Source organism: Melitaea cinxia, chromosome 8, assembly GCF_905220565.1.
Source record: "Melitaea cinxia chromosome 8, ilMelCinx1.1, whole genome shotgun sequence".
Taxonomy (NCBI): Eukaryota; Metazoa; Arthropoda; class Insecta; order Lepidoptera; family Nymphalidae; genus Melitaea; species Melitaea cinxia.
This window is the reverse complement of record NC_059401.1, coordinates 12,096,356-12,108,464: the sequence shown is the minus strand read 5'-3', so window position 1 is coordinate 12,108,464 and position 12,109 is coordinate 12,096,356. Positions and strand designations below refer to the sequence as shown.

Here is a 12,109-nt window from a genome sequence, read left to right as displayed (position 1 = left end):
TAAAGAATCTAAACTAACAAATTTTCAACTTATTATTTTATCAAGCCATTTTCGTAGTATGTCTACGTAGTAAGTACGTTTCTGTTGGTTAGATAGACAACGGCGGCAACCATCCAAAGCTCCACGAGCAGCCGCCCCATGTGCACGCTAGATGGGGTTGCTTACTAAGCCGCGACACATGTAGGGGAGGGAGGGGGGGGGGGACCGAAACATTTTAAATGATTTTGTCACTTTATAAAACAGGTAAATGCTCTAGATAAGTTAATAATATCGTTAAAAATATATTATAAAATAAAAATAAACAATTCTAAGCTATAAGTACAATATGGCTAAATTTGTTCATGACTAAATCTCGATTAAATTACTAAAAAACGACTTGTGTTAGCTGTTAGCAGTAGGGGTGACAATTGTGTGACCTCCTCATGGTGTTCCCAGCAACGGGACGGACAGCAGTATCGCAGTCGCGGCCAACGACCGGTTCGTGGGGGGGGGGGGAATGCGCTCCGGCACTCAGACACAGACACAGCAGACACACATAGCAGCAGAGCTGTCCCGTCGAGTCCCCAGGGCGGGAGCCCCCAGTAGTGCTGCGCTACCGCGGCCCTACGGACAAGGGCGGGCCGCCGCGCTCAGTGCGCCGTCGGACGGGCGAGCAGGAGTCCTGGTCGCTCACCGTCAATCTCGTGATCCCGTTTCGTGGTGTCGTGCTCATATCTCGAGGCACAGGCGATGAATGTGGACACCGTGTGGTTTTAGTGGATAGACTAGGGTCCAGGAGTCCCACATACCCTGGCTGCCACTCCAGCGGCCGCGTGCGCCAGGATGCGTAACGCGTTTCCAGACGTAAAAAAAAGCTGCTAGCAGACAAGCTTTTTTTTTAAATATGACTCAATTAAAATAAAATCTCTTACACAATAATTATTTACTTTCTTTAAATTTATTTCTTATAACGTCAGAGTATTATATTTTTTAAAACCGAGAAATGGTAAGTATATTGTAATATAAAATCAAGCAGACAAGCCGGTATAACAAAGGAACTTTGTTTGAATCGTAAGAACATTATACATTCATATATACTCTCGTATACAAAGAGGCTGAAGTATTCGTTCAATCTATAAGAATACACGCACTATTCAAACTTTTAGCTTTAAAATATTTATGTACCATCAGGGCTCAACAAGGACAGTCTACCTATCTACGTATTGTTCATTTGTATTCATGGCGAGATACATGAAAACAATTTCATTATCATTTTCATACACTTAAGTACCATTTCATGATTCACTGTAGAGTGAGGAAGATTTTCTAGCGAGTTTAGTCGGAGCCGAGTCCGTCGCTGAGCAGATCGGGGGGCGGCGGTAGGCCCGGCTGCAGAGTAACCGCCACACCGCGGTTTAGCGACACGGCGGGGTAGAACGCGCCGCGCAGGCCTGTGAACGCGATGTCGCCCTGAAAACATACGTACACTTAAATAGGGGATAGGGAAGAGACAACAATTAGGGGGGAATGGGAACCTTTCGAGCAGCACGCCCACGGTGGAGCCGCTTGCGATGTGCGATGTGCGCTGTGTGTACGCGTGTACCTGCGGGCGGTCGTCCACAGTGAAGCGCAGCGTGCCGCGCGTGAGGTCGAGCAGCACGCCCACGGTGGAGCCGCTTGCGATGTGCGATGTGCGCTGTGTGTGCGCGTGTACCTGCGGGCGGTCGTCCACAGTGAAGCGCAGCGTGCCGCGCGTGAGGTCGAGCAGCACGCCCACGGTGGAGCCGCTTGCGATGTGCGATGTGCGCTGTGTGTGCGCGTGTACCTGCGGGCGGTCGTCCACAGTGAAGCGCAGCGTGCCGCGCGTGAGGTCGAGCAGCACGCCCACGGTGGAGCCGCTTGCGATGTGCGATGTGCGCTGTGTGTGCGCGTGTACCTGCGGGCGGTCGTCCACAGTGAAGCGCAGCGTGCCGCGCGTGAGGTCGAGCAGCACGCCCACGGTGGAGCCGCTTGCGATGTGCGATGTGCGCTGTGTGTGCGCGTGTACCTGCGGGCGGTCGTCCACAGTGAAGCGCAGCGTGCCGCGCGTGAGGTCGAGCAGCACGCCCACGGTGGAGCCGCTTGCGATGTGCGATGTGCGCTGTGTGTGCGCGTGTACCTGCGGGCGGTCGTCCACAGTGAAGCGCAGCGTGCCGCGCGTGAGGTCGAGCAGCACGCCCACGGTGGAGCCGCTTGCGATGTGCGATGTGCGCTGTGTGTGCGCGTGTACCTGCGGGCGGTCGTCCACAGTGAAGCGCAGCGTGCCGCGCGTGAGGTCGAGCAGCACGCCCACGGTGGAGCCGCTTGCGATGTGCGATGTGCGCTGTGTGTGCGCGTGTACCTGCGGGCGGTCGTCCACAGTGAAGCGCAGCGTGCCGCGCGTGAGGTCGAGCAGCACGCCCACGGTGGAGCCGCTTGCGATGTGCGATGTGCGCTGTGTGTGCGCGTGTACCTGCGGGCGGTCGTCCACAGTGAAGCGCAGCGTGCCGCGCGTGAGGTCGAGCAGCACGCCCACGGTGGAGCCGCTTGCGATGTGCGATGTGCGCTGTGTGTGCGCGTGTACCTGCGGGCGGTCGTCCACAGTGAAGCGCAGCGTGCCGCGCGTGAGGTCGAGCAGCACGCCCACGGTGGAGCCGCTTGCGATGTGCGATGTGCGCTGTGTGTGCGCGTGTACCTGCGGGCGGTCGTCCACAGTGAAGCGCAGCGTGCCGCGCGTGAGGTCGAGCAGCACGCCCACGGTGGAGCCGCTTGCGATGTGCGATGTGCGCTGTGTGTGCGCGTGTACCTGCGGGCGGTCGTCCACAGTGAAGCGCAGCGTGCCGCGCGTGAGGTCGAGCAGCACGCCCACGGTGGAGCCGCTTGCGATGTGCGATGTGCGCTGTGTGTGCGCGTGTACCTGCGGGCGGTCGTCCACAGTGAAGCGCAGCGTGCCGCGCGTGAGGTCGAGCAGCACGCCCACGGTGGAGCCGCTTGCGATGTGCGATGTGCGCTGTGTGTGCGCGTGTACCTGCGGGCGGTCGTCCACAGTGAAGCGCAGCGTGCCGCGCGTGAGGTCGAGCAGCACGCCCACGGTGGAGCCGCTTGCGATGTGCGATGTGCGCTGTGTGTGCGCGTGTACCTGCGGGCGGTCGTCCACAGTGAAGCGCAGCGTGCCGCGCGTGAGGTCGAGCAGCACGCCCACGGTGGAGCCGCTTGCGATGTGCGATGTGCGCTGTGTGTGCGCGTGTACCTGCGGGCGGTCGTCCACAGTGAAGCGCAGCGTGCCGCGCGTGAGGTCGAGCAGCACGCCCACGGTGGAGCCGCTTGCGATGTGCGATGTGCGCTGTGTGTGCGCGTGTACCTGCGGGCGGTCGTCCACAGTGAAGCGCAGCGTGCCGCGCGTGAGGTCGAGCAGCACGCCCACGGTGGAGCCGCTTGCGATGTGCGATGTGCGCTGTGTGTGCGCGTGTACCTGCGGGCGGTCGTCCACAGTGAAGCGCAGCGTGCCGCGCGTGAGGTCGAGCAGCACGCCCACGGTGGAGCCGCTTGCGATGTGCGATGTGCGCTGTGTGTGCGCGTGTACCTGCGGGCGGTCGTCCACAGTGAAGCGCAGCGTGCCGCGCGTGAGGTCGAGCAGCACGCCCACGGTGGAGCCGCTTGCGATGTGCGATGTGCGCTGTGTGTGCGCGTGTACCTGCGGGCGGTCGTCCACAGTGAAGCGCAGCGTGCCGCGCGTGAGGTCGAGCAGCACGCCCACGGTGGAGCCGCTTGCGATGCCTCCCGCCGCGCGGCCTCCGTGTGCGCCGCCGTGCACAAACCAGGACCTCGATCCATCTATATACATTGCCCACCCTAACGCGTCGCTTCCTAGACAAAATAATACGAGCTTATTTGTGGTTAACTTGAATAATTATCCTACTAAAAACAATTCCTTATAATGATAAACTTTATTAAATATACACACGTAAATTTATCTAGCACATGTCCACTAACCGAGCATCTTATCACGGGCGACGTCAGCCCTCGCAATGCCGAAGGCTGGGTCGGCATCGCCGTCGTAGTTGTCGATACGAAGACGCCAGTAGTGCAGGCCGCGTGCCAGTGGCTGATCTGCCAATGCCACACGTGGCTGCCAGCCACTGGCACGAGCGACTAGGCCCTCAGAGCCAATGGCCAGTCCACCCTCCGCACTGGCGCACCGAGCATCCCAGGTAAACCACGCCACTATTAAAAATTAACATTTTTCATGCTTACGAAAAAAAAAAACACGCAAGTTGTATCTAAGTTCCTGAATTAGTGTCGGGAAATTTTAAGATGAAAAAGCAGCACATTACCTCCTTTGGATTTTTTTATACTAGATACAATATTAGGTACAATTGAAAATATTTATACGGGAGCATTAGTCTTTAATCACTTACCTGGTGATGTCTGTAAGCCTATGACTTCGCTGTAAGGTCCCTCCCCTGCACCATTAAAAGCTTTGACCCGAGCGCTGTACAGGGACGCGTAGTGCAAGCCGTCTATTGTGCACACCGTTTCTCTACCACAGTACACCTCCTAACAATATACCGAAAAAAAAACTTATTTATAACGATAAATTATGATATTTGAAACCTAAAGACTGTACCTATTATATTTTTTTATTCAGTTACTTTGCACTAGGAAGCAAATTTAGTCTAGTAAGGAGCAATTCAGGGACAAAATATTAACTACCGTTCAAAATTCGAGCGTTAAATGTTTTGAATGGATAATCTCTTAAGAATATTCTCTGTTTATAGACACAACGAATAATCGCTAGCATTGCCGTAGATTTTAACCGTGTCATTTTTGCCAGAATTAACGTTACCCCTTAAACTATTTTGAGAGTACAGCGAATTAGTATCGAATGGCAGTGAACATGTAAGTTTTTTGTGTGTGATAAGTAATCGTGCAGTTTTAGAATTTTTCATATGCATAGTTTTAATGTGATTGTTTCTACTAGTTTGACTGCACCTAACTCTGTTTACTTACATCATTTTACTAACCACATTTTGTAATCTATACGTGTTATTGTTACTACGGCTTATATGTGGCGTAAGTTTTCTTTTTAATATTCTGTGACTACCAGTGGGGAACTATTGGTAGCTTTTTATTTCTATAATTTTGTACATTGTATTTCTCAGCTGTTGTTCCTCCCAAAAAAAAAATAAAAAAAAAAAAAAAAACTCTTTATTGTACACCAAAAGTGAGCAAGAATACAAAAATAAAAACAGGAGTTAAGTACAAAAGGCGGCCTTATCGCTAATGAGCGATCTCTTCCAGGCAACCTTTGGGTAAAGGAAATGGTATATATGTAGACAGTTTAGGTGTACAATTTTACCTAAACATATACAATATATTTAGACAAATAAATAATGTAAAAAAAAAATAAAATAAAATAAAGTATAATTATGTATGTACGCATATATAAATGGAAAGTAAATAAATAAATAAAAATAAATAAATAAGAGAGTAGTCGTACGCAGCAGTGGACACTCACGCGGAAGGGCCCGCCCAGCCCGTCGTCCAGCTCGAGCACGTAGCCGCGCACGGCGCGCGGCGCGGCGGGCGCGCGCCACGCCAGCGTGCACGAGCAGCCGCGCGCCGCGCACGCCTCCACCGCCATCTCGGGCGCGCCCGGCGCTGGACCAACACCATACCGTTACAATTTATTTACAAACTAGCTGACCCGGCGAACTTCGTATCGCCTAACAGTGACTTTTAAGTATTATCACAAATCTTTTATATGGGAGTATAGAAAAGTGTTGTTTTTAGACTTTTTCAGGAAATTTAAATTATTTTTTTTTTTTAGAATTTTTCTCTCCGTAAGAAATGGTTCTTACTTCAAGGAATATTTATAAAAAAGAATTAGCGAAATCGGTCCAACCGTTCTCGAGTTTTGCGCTTAGCAACACATTCAGCGACTCATTTTTATATTATAGATAATTGGGTTTGCAGGCAAACGAAGAGAAACCGACTTCAATTATATCGACAAGCAATACAACGTAGGTAGACGAATAATTAGTCAAGTAAATACGCATTATCAATGATTACTCAAAAAGTTGTCATCAGATCTCGATGAAATTTAAATGTGACCACATGAAAAACATCGGCTTTCGATTAAATTAAAAATCATTAAAATCGGTACACTCAGTAAAAAGTTATGCGGATTTTCGAGAGTTTCCCTCGATTTCTCTGGAATCCCATCATCAGATCCTGGTTTCCTTATCATGGTACCAAACTAGGGATATCTCCTTTCCGACAAAAAAAGAATTATCAAAATCGATTCATAAACGACGGACTTATCCCCGAACATACATTAAAAAAAATATATATATACCGTCGAATTGAGTAACCTCCTCCTTTTTTTGAAGTCGGTTAAAAATTGATCCACTCTAGTTCGAGTCAAATTTACGTGTTAATAAAGTGGCGTCCTTCCATTTCACTAGGACATCAGATCAAATCAAACTAAAAATAGCTTTATTCAAATAGGCTCCAAGAGCACTTTCGAATCGTCATTTTAGAAATTAAAACTTTAAAAATAAATTATTATATTTGTAAAAGTGAAGCTACCACCGATTCGGAATGTAGATTCTGCAAAGAAGAATCGGCAAGAAACTCCGCAGTTACTCTTTTGAAAATAATATATAAACTGTGTTTAAGTACAAAATTAGAAACATGTTGCATGAAATACAGCATCACTAAGTCCAAACATCTTTATCAGCTATGTAATCCTACACCGAGAGCGAATCGACATTGTGGGCTAAATATGCAGCTCACTTGCCTTAACGCTTTAAAAATATGATAAAATTATGTATTAAATAATTATTATTTATAAAATGACCGTCGTGTGTAGGATAGGTGGTCGTACTCGTACCACGTTCCACTTGTACAATTATTCACGTCCATTTTTTACAAAGTGACATTGCCGCCATGTACATTACATACTAGTAATTTCGAAGCTGCAACAGTTACTCTTTCTTTTTCTCTTAAAAACATATTTTCATACAATTCACAGTCCACTACTGGACATAGACAAAAATTTTGTTTTGCCCATAGTCACCACGCTGGGCAGGCGGGTTGGTGACGTCAGGGCTGGTTTTGTCGCACCAAAGTCGTTATTGTTTATCTTCGGCCTGTGTATTTGAAAGCCAGCAGTTGGATTGTTATCCGGCCATCGGTCGGCTTTTTAAGTTCCAAGGTGGTAGTTGAATTGTGTTATCCCTTAGTCTCCTCTTATGACACCCACGGGAAGAGAGGGGGTGGCTATATTCTTTACTGCCGTAACCACACAGCAGTTAGTCATAAATCATGTTAGTGGTTAATTGTTCTCGACGTTTGACACTATATAAAGGGATCAAGTATGATTGAAGTACTTCACAAGGTACAAGGGTACTTAAAATCCCCGGTAGGGCTCCCTTACCTTAATACGTAATGAGTAGCTTCGACATCAAATAATTAAAATTAAATCTTTATACATAGATGGTGTCTTTTTTTATTTTAAACCTTTTCTTTAAAATTCTTCAGATTTTTTTAAAAATAAAAGTAGTTAGGTTATTCATTATAATGTCAGCTATATAAAGATATTGTAGCACTTACAAAAAAAATTGGTTTATTGATTTCTTTTTATGTATTTTCATTAAAAGACGTTATGTATACTCGTACATGTAGTAAGAATTGTTTATTGTTAGTAAATTTAGCATCGCATCACTGTTTTGTCATAAGCTCAATAAAATATTTTTATCGACTATTATTCAAGAGAGGTAATACGATAAGATATGACTAATAGGAACCATAAAGTGTGTCACATATTATCACTTGTACTATCATTCATAACAAACACGTACTCCCAACTAAATACTGATTAGCAAAATCAATAGATCACATAATTGTTTGTTTGAATTCCAATTTTATAGTATCTAATTGAGCCTCCTGAGTCCTGACTTTACTTGTATAAATCCATTACCGTGCAAATTTTTTTGGGTAACGTCAGGTGTTTAAATAGTTTTTGCGTGAAATACAAACATCTATTCTTACAAAGTTTTTTTAAACGGTGTTATGAATTAGGCTGAAATAAGATAAGAACGATAACGATATATATGTTTGGATATACCACCTGGGCGTAGGATATTGATAACAATGTTTTGAAATAAATTTTGTATTTTAATAAAAACATGTTGTTTATTACTTAAATTATTTTATAAAAATAGGAATTCTATAACAATTTTACCTGAAGTTTTCATTTCCTTTTCCGGTGCTGCAGTCCAAATGTTTGCGAGGGTAAAAATGAATTTTATGAAGTTTGAGAAATTTTTCATAACTATGTAAAATTGGGTAGAGTTAGTGATCTCGTGTAAATTAAACAATCTTATGTAAAACTCACTCATTACATCTACTTCGTTTCACGAAATTTTGCAGAATAAATCAATCTCGAAATTATTTTGGTAAAATCACGATTCTATATTAATAAAGTCCGGTTTCTATATTAAAAACAAAGAACGGTTCGTTTTGCTTCTTGTTTAAAAATTAACTAATCGTAAGAAAAAAACCAGTGTGCTTTGTTAGATATGTGTGTGTTGTTAGATATATGAACGTAATTGGTTACGAGAGAAAGAGAGAAAGAAAACGTGTGTTCGCACCTCTCTCTCTTGCTTCATTTGCCTCGCCCGCTCACACTTTTCGTAACGATCTCGTCACGCATTCACCAGCTTACTCCCCAAGTCAAGTGCGTAAAGAAGTTTCTCAAGGGAATCGGTTTCGAATGTTTGAAAATAATTATTTCGCATGCACAACGAATCGTTTTTGGATATAGGAATCGCGCTAGTTTCGTCATACTCACGTATACATTCGATGAAGTTCATCGTGTTGACGGTCCGCAGCACGGGCTCGATGTCGAGCGTGAGCGCGGAGGGCGCGGGCGGCGCGTCCAGTGACGAGCGCAGGCCCGACGCCGTCTCTTGCGCACGCGCAGACAGGATCCTGCCCACCTATTATCACATCTATATATTAATACGTGAAGCAAAAACTTTGTGCTCCTTTTTGGAAAATTGCGCTGACGGAGTAGTATGAAATTTCGCGCACTTATAGTTGCCACAGATGGCGCGAACTCATGTGTTTTGCCCAGTCACCACGCTGGGCAGGCAGGTTGGGGATCGCTGGCTTTGACGCTCCGAAGACGCTGCTGCCCGTCTACGGCCTGTGTATTTCAAAGCCAGCAGTTGGATGGTTATCCCGCCATCAGTCGCCTTTTTAAGTTCCAAGGCGGTAGTGGAACTGTGTTATCCCTTAGTCGCCTCATACGACACCCACGGGAATAGATGGGGTGGCAATATTCTTTACTGCCGTAGCCACACAGCAGCCTATATATATATTATTTCTCAAATATCAGAAGAAAAAAAAAACGACGACGGTGTTCTTTTTTTCGTTCTTTTTTTTAGTAGTCCATTTAATAGTGACATCAAAATATAGCCACAATGTATTCTTATAAAAATATTTGCCGTTCGGAATAAATGTTTTATTTATTCCATAAAACATTTATTCCGAACGAGATTTTATTTGTACAAATATTTGGCCTGGTCCGACCTGCCATTATAACTTGATAACTTGAAGAACGCGTAAATAAAGCTGTCGAGTCATGGTTTTTATCACAAACATCTGATAATGATCAAACTCATGAGAGGGAAATCCTGTCAACTACGGATTAAACCCCAATCTTTCACAGGCATGGAGAAGAGTACTTTTCCCAGCAGTGGGACTCTTTTACGTTTTTCAAATAAAGTACTTGTGAAAATTATACGCTGCATTCACTTACTTGTAAAAACGCAGCGTGATCTGATTCTTTTAAAGCTTCTATTGAGAAATGTAACAGAGCTGTAGCCTCACGAAGTTTCTGCGCTGCTTGCGACGTAAGAGAACGCATGTTAGTGACAGCTTGAGATCTTGTATGGCGAGCAGCTCTTATCAGCTCATCCCTCCTTCTTTCCACAGCACGTGTGATTTCAGAACAAGCCTGGTCTATTTGTGCTTCCAGTTCCTCGCATGATTCCTAGTATTATTGATGTTTCTATTAGTGTCTTGCTTGTAAAAAAATGGAGATCTGTTTCGGGCACTAATACTTTAAATTAATTTTTATTATTAACTAGAAAACCGTACAATTTTACTTTCGTTAACTATAATAATTATGCTTTGGTATTATTTGGTGTGGTATGTGCAAAGTAAGGAGTTCTATAACATGTGCATATAAGGCGATACGAACAAACATTGTTTTAAGCTGTGAATATACGTATTAAGTCTCTATAGTAAAAAGCGACGGTAGTTGATACTTCAGTATAAATAATGTACACAAAAGAATTTCGTTACTGTTTCTAATTGCTATTTACAATTGTTTATGGATGTAAGATGTGTGATCGTGAAATCTACACCATATTTTAATTTAAATCCTGTGAATACAACTGTCTACTATAACTAAAATTGTGCAGGAGTGATTTAGGTCGATGATGGAAGAAATTACGTGATTAAACAGAGGAAAATGATACACCACTTTTAAGTTTGATAATCATTCTTGGTCAGAGCGAATATTACTTGCTGTGTTAAATTTTGTATGGCCTATAGATAGGATGTAATTCAATACTAAACTGATTCGAGTTTCGATATAATGCCGTGTCATGAGGCAGTATTGCACCACAATATTTAAGTGTGGCTGAGGCCTTAACGTAATTTTGTTCTTATGATATTAAATAATAGAAAGTAATACAATAATTCATAGTATTGTACAGACATTTTATTATTCTGTCAAAAAATAGAACAATCAATAAACACATTATACATATACAATAATGATAAGAATAAAGTTATTTAAAATTACATACATTAATTTTTTCCCCCGATCCTTTGACTAGTTGAATATATTCAGTCATGGCTTTGGCTTCTTCAGATAGCTGGTGAAGTGTTTGTGATAATTCAGTCTAAAATCATACAAAATAAAAAATGATTAGTGCCATAAAATTGTATATTCTTTTATAATATAAAGAGTGAACATTTGTTTATAGTCAACAAACTTGGAACAATAGTTAAATAAAAAAAACCTTATATTTCTCAAGACAAATCAGAATCTTTGAAAATACTTGAGGTGAAGACCTTTACACTAAGAGAATGGCATCTTTCCTTGTCTTATGCTATATCCAACCAAAATATACCCTGACTTTCCTTACAATCTAATTAGCTGATTTTAATAATTCTTTTTAATAATTTAATTTAGGCAACTAAGGGATAACACAATTCCACTACCATCTTGGAACTTAAAAAGCTGACCGATGGCGGGATAACCATCCAACTGCTGGCTTTGAAATACACAGGCCAAAGAAGGACAGCAGCATCTTCGGTGAGACAAAGCCAGCCCTGCGGTCACCAACCCGCCAGCCCAGCATGGTGACTATGGGCAAAACACATGAGCTCACGCCATTTTTGACGCGAACCTGTGGAGGCCTATGTCCAAGAGTATGATAGGCTGAAGTGAGTGAGTGAAGTGAATAATTCTTTTATTATCCATAGGGCCAGAAGAAACAAAAGTAGCATAGAAAATGTTCCTCAAAGTAGCTATAAATGTAAATGTATTTGAAAATGTGAGTGAGAATAATAATACATAACACATAAACCAATAATTGATTTTTGTTTTATGTTGTAGTTTCTAAGCAATATTATTAATAGGTATTGTTTAAAATAAACAAAAACTACAGTAGTGGTGAAGTGAAAACATTTCTTCTTCTAATAATTGACATTGCATTATGGATTATTCAATTGAAATGCATGAGAATTCTACAATAGTTTTCATTAAATTTTGCAATTAAGTAGAATTTCACTTTTAATATTTGAAACAAATACTAATACAAAAGTATGAAGTATACCATAAGTTGAAATTCTATGTACATCTGGTGATACAGGCCCTGAGTGTTTAATTTAGAGTATAATTCTGGTAAATGACTAGAAAATCAGAGATATTATTAAAGTGCTTAGATTTGTAAAATTATGTAATGTTATCAGGAGCTTGTTCTTCGCCCTCCACCATTTACTTAAAAGCAGCTTCTCAATTATTTTT

The 12,109-nt window shown here is 43.4% G+C and overlaps 1 protein-coding gene across 1 annotated transcript in view; it reads right to left on the bottom strand.

Moving 5' to 3' along the window:
* LOC123655703 (E3 ubiquitin-protein ligase TRIM9) overlaps positions 1-12,109 on the bottom strand; it is a 33,212-nt gene that overhangs the window by 19,393 nt on the left and 1,710 nt on the right. The window contains exons 2-10 of the mRNA XM_045591457.1: positions 10,884-10,979; positions 9,827-10,060; positions 8,855-9,002; positions 8,246-8,272; positions 5,516-5,658; positions 4,416-4,554; positions 3,991-4,221; positions 3,692-3,864; positions 1,271-1,449 (exon numbers count right to left, since the gene is read on the bottom strand). Coding sequence (XP_045447413.1) covers positions 1,315-1,449; positions 3,692-3,864; positions 3,991-4,221; positions 4,416-4,554; positions 5,516-5,658; positions 8,246-8,272; positions 8,855-9,002; positions 9,827-10,060; positions 10,884-10,979 — 1,326 coding nt within the window. The 3' untranslated portion in view covers positions 1,271-1,314. The remainder of the gene's footprint in view (positions 1-1,270; positions 1,450-3,691; positions 3,865-3,990; positions 4,222-4,415; positions 4,555-5,515; positions 5,659-8,245; positions 8,273-8,854; positions 9,003-9,826; positions 10,061-10,883; positions 10,980-12,109) is intronic.